The 14,682-nt window shown below is 51.0% G+C and overlaps 1 protein-coding gene across 1 annotated transcript in view; it reads right to left on the bottom strand.

Moving 5' to 3' along the window:
* Positions 1-8,175: 8,175 nt before the first annotated feature.
* Positions 8,176-14,682, bottom strand: part of TNS1 (tensin 1) — a 51,950-nt gene continuing 45,443 nt past the window's right edge. The window contains exons 24-31 of the mRNA XM_054175773.1: positions 14,514-14,645; positions 14,021-14,113; positions 13,477-13,554; positions 13,302-13,373; positions 13,054-13,222; positions 12,755-12,823; positions 12,374-12,406; positions 8,176-11,337 (exon numbers count right to left, since the gene is read on the bottom strand). Coding sequence (XP_054031748.1) covers positions 11,193-11,337; positions 12,374-12,406; positions 12,755-12,823; positions 13,054-13,222; positions 13,302-13,373; positions 13,477-13,554; positions 14,021-14,113; positions 14,514-14,645 — 791 coding nt within the window. The 3' untranslated portion in view covers positions 8,176-11,192. The remainder of the gene's footprint in view (positions 11,338-12,373; positions 12,407-12,754; positions 12,824-13,053; positions 13,223-13,301; positions 13,374-13,476; positions 13,555-14,020; positions 14,114-14,513; positions 14,646-14,682) is intronic.

The following is a 14,682-nucleotide window of genomic DNA, read 5'->3' as shown; positions in this document are numbered from 1 at the left end:
GGCTGACCTCTAGTGGTGTCAACCCATAGCGCTAGCTCGCAACCAGACTCCTCGGGCAGGGAGGAAGACTACTTGTCACGTGTGCGTGAATGTCTCCTCTAGATAAAGAAAGGTCCCACTGACTGAAGAAGCCAAAAAGGGAAGTGGACGGGAAAGCATCCGGGGAACCTGAGGGAAGAGCTCAGTTTACCAGTACTGCCTTGGGACTTGCGTTACCAAACCCTTCAGCATCTCCACCAGATGTGCATCCCAAGAACTGGTGCCTCTGAGAGGACATTTGGTCAAAACAAGGTTGAGAGAGAAAGCAGAGACAAGATAGCAGGGTGCTGGCTTCGGAGGGAACTTATGGTGCCAGGCAGACCATGATCAGGGTTCCTGGGTTCATGCCTCACACTCTTCTGTGCAGTGATTTTTCTTTCCCTCATGCGGCACTTTCTGAAGTGTCTGAAGAGTGGATGTCTCCCTGTTTCACGCTGGTGTGAAGGGGAGAAAAACCAGGAATGAGCTCACAGCCAAGAACTTTCTCCTTGCTGGAAGGTGTTTAGGATTGTCCTCTGAGTAGAGCTGATGCTGGAACAAGAGGGCCTTGGGAATGAAGGACAGTTGTAACCCAGCAAGCTGAGGCAGATAGCAGCCTGCCTGAGCGAGGCTGATATTTCTTTCACATGAAAGTGTAAGATATAAAGATGTGTGAAACTCTACCTCCAGTGCTATCTATATCAAAGAGTTAAGGGGGGGCTGCTTTAAAATAGGACCTTGGCAAGAGTTCCTGCTCCTCCTCACGTCTTACTGAGTGGCACTCTGCCAACATGTCAGCTTGTCTGCTCCATATGTCCTAGGCATTCGAGGCATGTCCTACAAACCTTTCTGGTGCTCCCAGGGAGATCACTGTCTCCACAAACAGCCTCTCCCCTCAGTTGTGGAGGGTTCCAGTGGCCTCTGAGCACCATCTCCCCAGCTGAGGACCAAGAGGTGTGTCTTTCCTGAAGTGCCAGAAACAAGAACTGTGGACATGCTTGAATAGGTCTTTAAAGACAGTACTGGACAAATTGTGCACAAGGACTCCCTTTTTCCCCTCTTGCTCTGAGTAAGCACAGAGATCCATGGGGAATGGAAGTGGACAAGGCAAAGCTGGTGGGAATGAAGTTGGATGAAGTATAAATGGAAGATGTTTTAACTGAGGTGATCGTGGCCATAGTTGTCCACAGACCCTGAGTGCTCGTGAGGAGCCAGAGGCTGGCAAAGCTGTGGTATTTTGGAAACTACTGCATGCACATAAAAGATGGAGTCATCTCCCAGGGGTCATGCCAATACCACAGTAAACCCTAGAGGGCCCAGGGTCCCCTCCTGTTGTCCTGGGATAATGGCTCAGTCTATGCTGTTTCAAAGGGAGAAGTCTATATCCCAAGCCATCACAATCATTTTCTCTGACCCTGCACAGCCTTTCCTCTTGGGTTTTGCACTTCTCAGTTTAGACCACTTGAAAAATCCCAGCCCAGAGAGGGAGCCTGCGTGAACAGAAGCCTTTCAAGATTACTCCAAGGCTAGTGGGTGATTATTTTGCCCTGTGAGAACAGAGGAAACAGGCAAGGATGGCTCAGCAGAGATACCCAGAAGCACTGGGGAAAAAAACCCGAGATCTCAAGAAAGCCAAAGGTGTTTGATAGGCATCTCCTGTTAGGACAGATGGCTCTCACACAAGCAGCCCCACAGACAGCCGAGACAACGAGGTGCTTCAGCTGTCAACCGCCTTTCTCTCCAGCCCTCTTAAGCGACTGCCGTGCATCCCAGTGGAGCTCCGCTACACCAGAGCTGAGGTCGCTGTTGCGCTCTGGTTCAACACAACCTCCCTTCCCACAGGCTGTTCTCACTGGAGCCCGACTCCTCTGGCAAGGCTGTGCACAGTCATGAGAAGCTGTTCACTGGTGGCTTCTTTTATCCAGTTGTTGGAGGCATAAAAGAATGAGCTTGCAAATATTTCACCCCCTCCCTGCTCTCACTCTTTCTGTTTCTTCTTTGAGGAGAGAGGGGGAGGTACATAGTGGATAGTGCTGGAACTTGGGGTTAGGAAGGGTGAGAAAAATGAGATCAGAAGAATATTCCAGTCCTGCTTTGAATACACACACACGTAAGCATACACATGTGCACGTGTGTCTCGGCCTCTCAGAGGACTCTCCCAGCTGTCTGGCCCCACTACAAACTGCACATGTATGTTGTTCCACTCAGACAGGAAAGCTCAGAGCAGAACCACCATCACCACCACCAGAAAGATGCCACACAGCTTAGACCACACAGCTGTTGCAGTATCACCAGGGTAGAGACACGTCCTTCTCTACTTTCAGCCTGGCAGGCAAAGACATGGGAGACAACCCAGAGTCCAAAATTATGACCCCCATTTTGGGTCCAAACACTGTCCTCCCTGCCATCAACAGAATTTTCTGCTGGTACTGGTTGCCATTAGGCCATGTTGATGTGTTGAGTTCCAGGAGATCTCTGGGGAAGGTATTTTACCAGAGATGAACTGTGTCTCTGATTCTGCCAGGCACTGCCTGAGCTCCACACAGGAATGTGAGGTGCAAGCAAATATGGAGTGTCAGCTGAGAGGTAGGAGGGTGTGTTACCCTGAGCCCATCAAGGCATCAAGAGGCAGAGGACAGTTCCACTTGGGTTATCCCACCACAAGCATATGTGGGTACAGCCATTGATGGTGTCATTTGAAAGAGACACAAGGCAGAGCATGAAATAAAGACTCACTAAGCATGTTAGATGAATCTCCTTGTCCCAGGCTGGGGCAGAGAGGTTGTGAACAAGGTGCTTCACATCCCTTGTGTAACTCATGTTGTTTTCTTTAGCCATGCTGTAGCATGAAGATACAATCTGGGATCTTACTTGACATTACTTCATACCTACCTGAAACTGCTGGCATAAGGGCATCCAAACAGTGAGCATCGACTAACCAAGGAGATTTGGCTCATGATGCTTTTATTGATCTGAGCTTTTGATCTAGGCTGCCTGCCTGATTTTCTTGGACTTCATTGCGCTGTGGAAGCCAATGCTGCACTGCACTGCTGCATGGGTGGAATGAGTTCCTGACACTGAAGGTCTGCACAGAGGCCATCTTTGGGTTGTGTTCATGTGAAATAAGAGGCAGGGTCTGACAGAGGCTGCACTACATGTGAGTCTGGGACTGGCACTGCTGAGAGTGTTCTGCATGCAGCTCAAGGTACCCCTACTGTACCCCAGTTGTGCCACCACCACCCAGGAGGCTCCCAGCCCCTTTATCTCAGGGATGCAAACCCAACTGCATCTGAGTGTGTGTGTCCATCACAGAGCAGTGGGAGCACAACTCGGAGGTACACTACAGGTGAGGAGCTACAGGAGAGCCTAGCTGCAGACCAGGACACATCACCTCCTACCCATCCTGCTTTGGACGTACATCAGCCCAACGCCTCCATCACTTGAAGGCATATCCCTGTAGATGGAGCCAGAACCTCACAAGGCGAAGGACATCCCAGTCCTACCCATCTCCCTTCTTTGAGGGACAGAGCAGACCCAACACACTCTGCTCTGGAGCAGCCCAGCCCCTCTCCTCCCTGCTTCGATCACTTTCAGGGTTTTGTTTCCACTCCCTCTCCAAGTAAACCGTTTACACATTGTCTCTTTTTACTCAATACTTAACCCAAACCCCCCTGACAGACTTCCCCAGGCCCTGTCGGGATGGATCTAAGCACTGACACATTACATCCTCCTCAGCTGCCTTGGTCCACACCCAGGGAAGAAGTGAGAGTCTGGCCCAGGGGATAGAATTTACTCCAAGTCGGCTGCTGAGGAAAGAGGCTGGCTGACCCCTTTCTTTACCTCTAAAGCTCCTGGTTTGGTGCTGCTCACCCTCAGTCTGTGCGTCAATAGGAACCTTGGGCTCTTGGGGCCCCCGGGCAAAGGGTCTTCACCCCTCCACTAATGGATTGTGTTGTCACCATGGCGTGCAATGGCCAAGCAGTTCAGGAATGCAACTCAGCAGCAGCATCCCAGAGAACAGGGCAAGCTCATGTGTGTGCCCACATTCATCTGCATATGGAGCCTTGCACAGGGGAGTGTGCATGTGTGGCAGGTGGGCAGAGGACCATTGATCAAAACTTCTAGTCACCTTGAGTAACTTCAACGCTAGTTTTCACTGCAGGTTCCAGTCCATCCTGCCCACAACACTGAAGAACCTCAACTGGTCTAGGCAATGCAAGCACTTGGCAGGCAGCGGTGCAGCATTGGTCAGGTCCAGCCCCACGTGGACAAGTCCCCATCTTGTGTGGCAGTGGGGCAAAGGTAAGTTCAAGAAGTCAGGGAGAGCACGGCTCGGGGCAGGGTTGACTTGGGTGGCTGCAGCAGGAAAGGGGACAGGAATGCTCTTTGCTGAATAAGGTGCAGATGTGAACACAGATCACCCCAGCCACAGGGTGGCTTTTGCCCACATCTGGTCTGCTGCACCCTCCCCACCCTGGGTGGGCTGGCTGGCTCCTGACCTTTGCCCAGACACAATGCTGGGAAAAGTCAGGTTGTGTCACGCTTTCTGTCACTTGATGGTACTTCCAAGGGGGTCCCAGCATCAACGAGAAGCTAGGAAAGAGTATGAGCAAAGGAAGATCAAACTGCCTGATCCCTGCCCCTGTGGCCCCATTTTCACTCCAGAACTGAGTACTGTTTCTAGCTTAGTCAATGGAAAATGATTGTGATGGTGGGAGAGACCCACTTCCAGGGTTTCTTTGCAGGAGTACCACATGGACTCAGGGCATGGCTTTCCAGCCAGCTTTTATCTGCCAACAGCACCCCACAGACCATTAAGCCTGGGGGCTCCAAAGCCTGGGCTTTAACATCTGTTAAATAAACGTTGCTCAGAGTGTGACCACATTTGCAAAGGAAGCAGCTAGGAATACTTGCCCTGGGTAAAGGCTTGGTACCCCCACCCTCAAACCAGAGTTTCCATACTGTCTGACAGCAAGCCCACCCTCTTCTTCTGGAGCCAACAGCAGAGTACGAATCCTTGCTGCTTTTCAGGCCCTGTAAGAAACACTCCTCAGGCCCAGAGCCTCCAGCGCAGGGGCTGAAATCAGAAGAAAAACACTAACTTGGAAACCTCAAGCTAGGGACTCGACAGGCACAGGGAGATACGATGTGGAGCTGGTGGATCTGCCTTTCCTGATGGTCTCATCACAGCCACCAGCCTGGCCTGGAGACAGCAGCAAGCTGCAAAGAGGGAGACCCTGAAAAGCCTGCACTGTGAGAGCCAGTGAGGGGAAGCGGGTGGCAGATAAGAACATGTCGAGGAAAAACACAAACCAGAAGCTCCCGAGGAATTTTGGAAAGGAAATGGGGAATTAACGGGGGGGGGAGGGGGGGGGAGGAAGGGAGAGGGAGGGGAGAGAAACGAGGGGATGCACAGCAGTTTATGGCTCACAACAAATTGTCAGTGCCTGCTCACCAGGCACTGGCCGCCTCTCCTTCCTGCTTGGGGGACATCCCCCAGTGGCTGTCCCAGCCAGGCAGGAGCATAAGAAATTGGCAGACAACTTGTGCCAGCTCCTGCAGGATCAATTCCAACAGAACTGAAGGAAGAAACAAAACTAAGAGAAGCTGACAGGAAAATACCATCCCTGCTGTGTCAGACAGGGAGAGGACGCTGCAGGTCCTGTCATGCTGACGGGCAGATGGGGAACAGCGGAGGCCAAGGCTGGCAGATACCAGGTACCTCTGGAGATCCCATGGTACAGCCTGGCTTGGAAGGCACATATCTGCAGCCCACCTACAGCCCTATAGCTATTTCTGTGGGGCTAGAAGACATCCTCTCCTTTTTTTTTTTTCCACCCCTCTTTGCTTTTGCCTCCCAGCACAAACCCCACAGCACAGGGTCCCTGCACAAGCAGCCCCCTCAATCCACCCCTCACCCTGCAGCTATTTTAGAGAAAGGCAGGAGATATTTTTAGTGCTGCCGGCTCCCAGGAGAAGCTCTGAGCCTCTGAGCTGCAGCAGCACTGGCGCCAGAGAAACTGCCTCTGCTCTGGCTGATATTTCTCGTATAATTAAACTCAATCCATCCCGGGGGCCAGGCCTTGGCCACCAACTCAGCAAGGAGGGGAATGAGCGGAGCCAGAGAGCCAGGGGCTGAGGGAGCTGATGGATGCTGGGAATTACTCTGCAAACACTGGGAAAAGCCAAGCCTGAGACTTTGAGGGAAGTTTTGCCAGACATGGGGGAGCAGGACGGCTCTGAAAGGGTACAGGAATGGGATTTAAGGGGAGCAGAGCCCAAACCACCACCTTGGCAAAGGCAAAAGACCCCACAACCAGCATCACCCCATCCCATTTCCCTGTGGGAAATGGACTCAAAGGGGTTGTCCAAGGCTGGACATAGAGCACCCAAAGGCAGCCTAAGAGAAAGTGGTGGGATTTGAAGAGAACACACTGTCTGTAAGACAAGCTGGAGAGATCCCTCCCAGTAAACAAAAGGCCAAGCCAGAGCTGGAGCTATGTAGGAAGTTTGGGGGCTCTCTGGTTAGCGAGCATCTGGTGAACACAAGCTGTGGCTGGAGGCTGACAAGCAGCAGCACAACCCCTACTTCTTCCCACGCCCACTGCCCCACATCTGTCCGGGGGCCCCAGTCTGCCATCAAGGAACAGGGGGAAGGAGAGCCTGGAGAAAACACAGCACCCACTGGGATTTAGGGGTTTTCTTTTTCTCCTGTGCAAAAAGAACAGAGCATTTATTCCTGCGCTCCCTTAAGTTTCAAGATACATTTCCAGCGATCCAGACACCAAGCTGGCATTCCAAGCAACAGTATATTTTATATAACTTGATTATTATTATTTTTTTTTTTTGGCTGTCATTTTTACCACTTTATAAAAGCCATACAATGAACTGCAAAGGATCCAACATCTGTACAATGGGACGACAACGGCGGCGTCACATTCACACACGGACATGGGGGCGACCGAAGTCATCCTCGCACACTCGACAACGTCATGGGCAAAAAAGATGCAAAACAGAAGAGGGTGGTTGCTGTTACCTTTTCTTTTTTTTTCCCTTTTCATCTATATAAATACACAGAAATGGGCAAGCCTAAAAGTTTGAAACTGTTCATTAACACTGATTTGCAAACAAATCCGTAACATTCCCGAAGTAACAAAGACAACGACGATGACGACAACAACAACAAAAAACCCCACACGTAACGCAGTGGTGGGTTGCTTCCTTTTTTTTCTTTTTCTTTTTTTTCCCCCCCCTCCTTTTTAAGAAAAAGGGAGGGGGGGAAAAAATAAAAATAATTAATTAAGGAAAAAAAAAAAAAAAAGAGTAACCCCAAACCAACCTCGCAATTTGCAAAACAAACGAACGAAATGAAACAAGCCCCTGCGGGCTCCTTTGCTGTCTGATCCTCCTGCCTGCTCCAACGGGAAGGGTTGCCTTTTGTTGATGCTGCCGTCTGGGGTTTTTGGGGCAACTGGTTTCTTTACCCGCCTAACCTGCTGGGCGGGGATTTACTTTGCGCTTCAGTTCAGGCAGTTGAGCACACTGGAAAAATCGATGCCCGGAGGCTGAGTTGGGTTTTCCTCCCTGCTTGGTTTGTTTTCCATGTGTGGTTTGACCAGGGGGCAGCCAACAAATGTTGCGTCCAGAGCAATCCCAAAACTAGTCTCAATTTACCTGCTTAAATCCATCGCTCCCCCCACCACCACCCATCTCCACTGGTGTGCGCTGCAGGAGCTACCATTTTGGCCAGGCAGCGAACAACCCCTTGGGAAACGTTTCCCCAACAGACAGCAACATCAAGAGCAAAGGGAGGACAGGTGGGAAGGGGATTCTCTGAAAAACAAACCGACACAAAAAGGGCACAAACAATAAATTTACACACACACACACACACAAAATTATATATATATTTATATATATATATGTGGGGGGAAAGTGCGTTTTAAAGGATTATCTTTGGCAAGAATACATGCAGTTCTTTGTGCAGGAAGGAGGGATGTGTTTGTGTGTGTGTGAGAGAGAGCAAGAGATACCATCCAGCTGCTGACAATGGCAGTGTGATTACAACAAAACATATGCTGGGCTTAACTCACGCAAGCTCAAATCTCAAATACCATGACTGCACTCAAAAACCAAAGGAAAGGGGGGGGGAAAAAAAAAACAAAACCACAACAGTCTTTTCCGTCCCTTTCATAAGGAAAAAATATCAACACTGGGTCCCCACCAGCCCCAAGACCTGGGCGACTCTGAACGCCAGCCTCCTGTCTCTCCTGGGGACCAAAAGGGTAGTTACACCTTAAAATGTAACTTTTTAAAGGAGATAAAAGGGGAGGGGGGAAAGTGCCTTTAAAGGGAGTTGACGAACACCCGGCTACATCATTGGAAAGTGATTAGCTGCGTGTTAAAAATATATATATGTATATAATCATCAGATTAGTGTTTGAGATTTTGATACAGTCTAAATCTTCAGCTAGTGGGTTAGTGGGGAAGCCGTGAGCGGCTCAGGGCCTGAAGCAGGCATGGTGCTATCGGCAAGTTATCTGCTGGGGTCAGCTTCTACACAACATCTCTGGGGTGCTTAAGATCTGCTTCGTTTGTACGGAGAGAAAAAGAGGATAGGGACTTCCAAGCACCAGTTTCCCGAGGCAGCAGATTAAAATAAAATTACATTATTATCATCTCTTTTTCTTAGCAGTGAGAAAACCAAGTTTGAAAAATAGAGGCTTTCAAAAATATATCTTTATCTATCTATAAACACAGTGTTTTCTCTGGCCGGTGACTGGCAAGGTGAGGAGATCACGGGTGATAGCATCTCTCATCTCGCTTGAATTTCGCAGAAGGAGGGAATCGCTTTTTTGACAACATCAAGAATGAAAAGGTCTCCACATCCATGCAGCTGGGGAACCAAGGAGGTGGGAAGTCCCCCTCCCCCCAGAGCACCCCATCCTGCCTCCATCTCTCAATCAACTCCTCACTTGGCATCCTTACACACTCTCACTCCAGTACATCCAGCTGTGCCATCCCGCTCCGGGCGCCCATGCCGCTCGCTCCCCCACGCACACACGCACGCACACGCACATGCACACCAGCCACATGCACACTGCCCCGGCATGGGGAGGGGGGTCCCCGCACCTCTGCCCCCATCAGCATTTCTCCTTCTTCTGGATCTTCTTTTAACGTGCAGGTACTTCCCCGGGGCAGAGGAAGGGGTGCAGATATAATGGGGGAGTTATGATGCACACAAAGCAATATGGCCAAAAAAAAAAAATATTTTCAGAGTGTAAATTTAACTGCTTTTTCCTCCTTAAAACTTTTGTTAGCTTACAGTATTTCATCAATATAGTTTGCATATATAGTGTAGCTATCAAGGCAAGGGCGGCCCAAGGAAGACAAGCTCTCCGGGATTGGGGGCTGCAGTGCTATGTTTCTAATTCTTGCCCCAAATAAATTATCTGGGCCACTTTGCACAGAAAACTTCTCCCAGAAAGCCCGAGGCAGGGCAAATATTTGCAGCAGAGAGCTCAGCAATGATCAGTCATCACTCCAGCCAGACTGCTCCCCCTGCCCCAAACCTAAATGTGTGACCAAAGCATCCTCTGCCTCTTCCCTGGATTGGGGGGCTGGTACCTCTGCCTGCTGCCTCTCCATCCATGAACTGCCCCTGCAGCAGCATGGGGGCCCTTTGTCCCTCTCACCCCCCAGCTGGCCCTCCTTACTTCCCCAAAGGGAAAAGCTGTCAGCACCGAAGCCACTGCAAATCTACGGTGCATTTGGAAGGCACAAACCTCCAGCCAGTCGGTTTTGAGGGCACACATGTGCCTAGCAGGGGCGGCTCTCGGAGGACTTGTTTACCTGGCCACCGAGCCAAAGCTGCCCAGCGACCGCAGGTCCTTTCCTTTTTTATTTCCTATTTAAAATTTGCTTACTTTCTTTTTCTTCTTTAACGTGGCCTCCAAAACAAAAGGAAGAAAAAGCGCCTGAGTTACTTGTAGTCATTCACCTCTCGTGCAGCTGGAACGTCCATGCAATTTAAAAACCGCTTGAGCGTCTCCGAAGAGCGAGACGGGGATAGCCACGGGGCTGCTGCTTTGCACAGAGAACCCACCTGTGCCAGCATCTGCTATTATTATAATTATTATTATTCATTATTATTATTAATACAATGGTTTTCTTGCCTTTCTGGTTTTTGGGGGGTTTTTTTGGTGTGTGTGTATAAGAGAAAGTGTGACAGCCCACAGGAGAAAACTACCAAAGACCGATGGGAGAGGAAAGGGGAAGATGGAGAGGAGACAACTTTCTGCATCCTCCAAGGAGGCTGCCAGGGAGCATCTGCCTCCCCCACACATCTCCTTGCCAGCTTGGAGGCAGAAACACCACTGGGAGAGATGAAGAAATGTCATGACCCCCTCCCCGCTTCTGCAGGTAGACTCACAGCTGCTCACCTGTGACCGGCGCTGGGCTCTGGGTCAGCAATGCAGGTCTGCCCATAGCTGAGCTCTCCAGGGACGGGAGGGGTCAGAACCAAGTCCCTCCACGTCCCCAGCAAGTTGCCAGGAGATCAGCCAGTTTCAGAAGACATTCAAGGGCTGGTGAGAACCCTACTCTGTAGCCAGACAAGGGAAGGTTTCTGAGAGCATCTACTGCAGTGTCCCACAGAGACCCAGCCCACATCATGATCTCCTACAGTCATTTCAAACATACAGCTGATTTTCACTGATGGAGCTGCTGGGACAGAGCTTCTTCCATGAGTTTTGCCAGTTGCATCTTTTTGTTGCAGATGAAAAAACACCAGTCTTGGTCCTGCAATCAGTCCCAAGTGGATGTCATCTCCTGGGACCACGACGCTGAAAGCTGGGAACACACCTCTCACTGCCACCTTCATTTGGTCACCTTCCCTGTGACAGAACATGCATCCTCTCTGGCGTGACTTTGTGGTTCTCTTATGTAGGTGCGTGGGTTTGGTTCCTCTATGTGTGTGTTTGGCTTATGTTGAGTTTTTAGGGGTTTCATTGGGGCTTTCTTGTTGTTTGCTGTTTTCCTCCAAAATTCCAACCCTTCCCCTCCCCCGCCCCCCCAAATTCACTTCCCTCTCCCACAATGCACTTCCTCACACTCCTTCTCGGATCTGCTCCAAGTCCTTCTCCAAAATTCAAGAATCACCCGCAAGTGCTAGCTCATCTTTTCTGGCCAGATCCAAGCATGACCCTGGAGACAAAGTTGACAATGGCTGCAGCTGGCTGGTCTGGGTCCAGCTCCGCAAAGAGGTGGCAGATGTTGTCTGTGGTACTCCCTTGCTTCCTGGCCACAAAGCCGAAGAGCCTGGGTAGGGAGAAGGCAAGAGGCTTAGCAAGGTCCAGCAGCATTGCTCACCCAAGGAACAATACCACTTTCTTCCATCAAGGTCATGTCCATCTTCCCATTTTTCACATCCACCTTGCACAACACAGAGAGATATCCCCAAACCCGCCTGCATGAAGACTCATCTGCTCTTCCCCCTGCCGCAGTTTCTTTGAGGGCCAGCACTGCACTGCCATATCTCTCGGCCAAATTCCCCTTGCTCTGACCATCCCTGCCGCTCTCCCTTACACTGTCCCCAAGAAAGGACCTTCCAAATGATCATTTAGTCTTTATCTGGGTGATGACTCCTGCCATTGAGGTAGAGCCTGTATGAGAGGAAGGCCACGTGAGGACATGGGGAGCTGAGTGAAGCCATGCAGTTATTTCTGTCTGTCTCTCCCCTGATGAATAAAAAGCCTTTTCTTTTTTTTTTTCCTTTTCTTTTTCTGTTTAATTAGAACATGCAAACTCAAGTTATAAATACAGGGGAACAGAATGTGAGACAGGCCCAAGCAGTGGCATTTCCAGATGGGGAGGGGTAATATCCCAGCAGATGGACATCCTAATAAAAACCCCTTTGCTAACACAATGGCTAAAATTAGTGGGAGTTTGCCCCTGGAAATGGGCTCAGCCAGAGGCTGTTCACCCCTGTGGGTAAGGACAGGGAGGACAGAAGGAGAGGGAAGAGCCAATCAGTGGGTCACAGGCCGTCAGCACAATCCCTGGCTATCCTCCATGAGCTGGCTCCCTCTGACTCTGCTGGGAGACCTTCCAGTAAGGCATGTTAAGCAAGAGCCATGCCTGCTCTGACCAGGAATTTGGGGCTGAAAGATGTTTACCAAGTCCCTAGAACCATGCTTGGGTGAAACATTCCTGTGGCAAGGAGCTGAGCCCGTCTCACACATGGCCAAGAAACAGCCCTGCATGGGGCATGTCCCAGTCAATGCTCAAACACAAGTGGGAGCCACCTCAACAGCAGCTAGGAGGAATCAGCTGGGAAGCACAGAAAAGTACTTACTTGGCTGGGCCATTTCCATCAGTTTTAGTCCACCTGCAAGGAGAGGAGGAGGTGTGAGGGATGGTGCCTCCCAAACCTCACAGAAAGACAGGGACATAATGGGGGCCACCACACCAATGCTGGAGGGTCAGCCTGGCTTTGCAGAGGCTTGACTCTACAAAAGGAAAACTAATGCACCTCTGCCCCAGCGTGAAGATGCTTGGAGACACCAAGAAGTGACCAGGAGAAGCTGATGTTGCCCCACAGTATCCAAAGGGACCTTCCAGCCCTGCCCTCCACAGGAGCAAGGGGCACAGAGCAAAGACCTTGCTCCAAGCAGGCTAGAAGCCTTGGTGAGGGGAAGGGCAGGGGACATGGGCTACCCAAGGCTAGAGCACTCACTTTCGCTCCTGGGGGTCCAGGTCACAGAAGGTGACAGTGTTGAGGGGGTAGTGACGTCGGAAGAACAATCTGAAATACAAAGCAGGGAACATCAGAGGCAGGGAGCCTCCACCTCTGCCCCACCACAGCTCAGCCTCACCAGCATAAGGGGACACTCCCATAGATCTACCCTAGAATGCTCCAGGAGTCAAGAACAAAGTCCAGCCCTGCCCATGACCAGGTTCATACCACCCTAGGCACATCCTTCATCAACATGTTCTCCACTGGCACCCCAAGGATGTGACTATGGGGACTCTTACTTCCTCTGGTTGTCCGTTAGGGTGATGCCTTGTGCAGAGACTTTGAAGTGGACAATGGTGGCAGTGGGCGTGGGGTCAGCCACCAGTGTCTCCGTGACAGCCTTTGCAATGGCTTGTGGGCCCGTTAGTGACTCCATCTCCACTGAATTGATGAAGAGGACATTGCAGGCTGGAAAGGGAGACAGCAAGCATGGGGTCAACCACTGTTCCAACTCACGTTCACCCCGTGACAGCCCGTTTCTACTCACCCGCACCCTGTTTGAGGAGGTCTGTGGCCGAGTTGGCGGCAGATGCAGCGTCCTTCTTTTCCTCCATGGGATCTAGAAGACACAAGACAGTTACTTGCTGCTGACAGCTTGGATACCTACCCCATCCTTGCAGGATGTTAGAGCAGATGCAATCCCTTTTGGTCCTGGCTCTTACCTCGATCAGGAATGACTAACTTGCAGGGCAGGGCCAAGGGCATAATGGAGTGCTGGTAGACCAGGGCAGAGAGACATCCTGGGAAGAGAGGGGAAATAGTCAGTACAGGGCTGGAGACACAGGTTTTCCTGGTGTCAGGTCATTTTTGCCCTGGTTGGATGGGAACAGGTTTTTTGGTGGCTTTCTTCTGCCACATGGCAATTCCACTTGATGAAATCACCATGTCAGGGCCACCTTAGGAGAACCTAATTGGGCAGAGGTCCTCATGCAGTACCTTGGAGCACATCAGCCATAGGATAAATGGAACATGGGAAGTGTGTGCAGAAAGCTACATACCTGTGAATACAGGGACACCTGTGTGCAGTCATGAGTGTTCCTGACCCCAGAGACTCCAGAAGCCCACAGGACTCGGTTACGCAGGGACAAGAAGCAGTAACAGGTGGGGGCTCTTCCAGACACCCAACAGCTCTCTTTTGATAGTCCAGCAAAGCCAAGTGTCTCCCAACCCAACCCCACAGGTGGGCAGTACACTGGAGGCACTCACCAAAATGGGGCTCGTTGGGGCATCCTTTTAGTTTCACACCCCGTGGGCTGGTCTCGATGAGGAAGTGCCTCACCAGCTCGTTGGTGATGTCTCCTGGGAAGAGACAAGATGTCCTCACATCAGACCCACCTCTTCATAACTGCTCTGCAGTCCCAAGGGGAATCCAGTGCTCCAGTTTGAGTGGGGGTCCCTGCTACTCTGCACATACAACTCAAATTAGGTCCTTTGAACATGGTCAACTCCAAGCCACACTCCCCAGTAGCGCTGGTGGTCTGAGAAGGCTGTGCTCATTTCCCTATGCCAAAGCCCAAGATGCAGATGCCCCTGAGAAGTTCACAGCTAAGAGCAGAGGGTGCCCGGTGCTTCCCTGTGCCCCAGGAGGGAAGGGCTGGAAGGGTGGGATCCTGCCACATCAGCACATACCCAGCTGCCCGCACGCCCCAGCCAAATGACAGAAAGCATCTTGGCGTGGGATGGAGAGGACACACAATACCTTTCTTGTTCTGCTGCACAACCGTGGGAGGCGGAGAAGCTACTTTCATGGCAAGGCCATAGGCTCCCCGGAAGGAGTGGCTGTCTCGAATGATGAAAGCTCCTGGCTCCCTGTCCTTCAGCAGTGCAATGGCTGCAGGAGAGAATGGCAGACATCAGAGCCAGCATGG

This window comes from Dryobates pubescens, chromosome 2, assembly GCF_014839835.1.
Source record: "Dryobates pubescens isolate bDryPub1 chromosome 2, bDryPub1.pri, whole genome shotgun sequence".
NCBI lineage: Eukaryota > Metazoa > Chordata > Aves > Piciformes > Picidae > Dryobates > Dryobates pubescens.
This window is presented reverse-complemented; position numbering and strand designations above follow the sequence as displayed.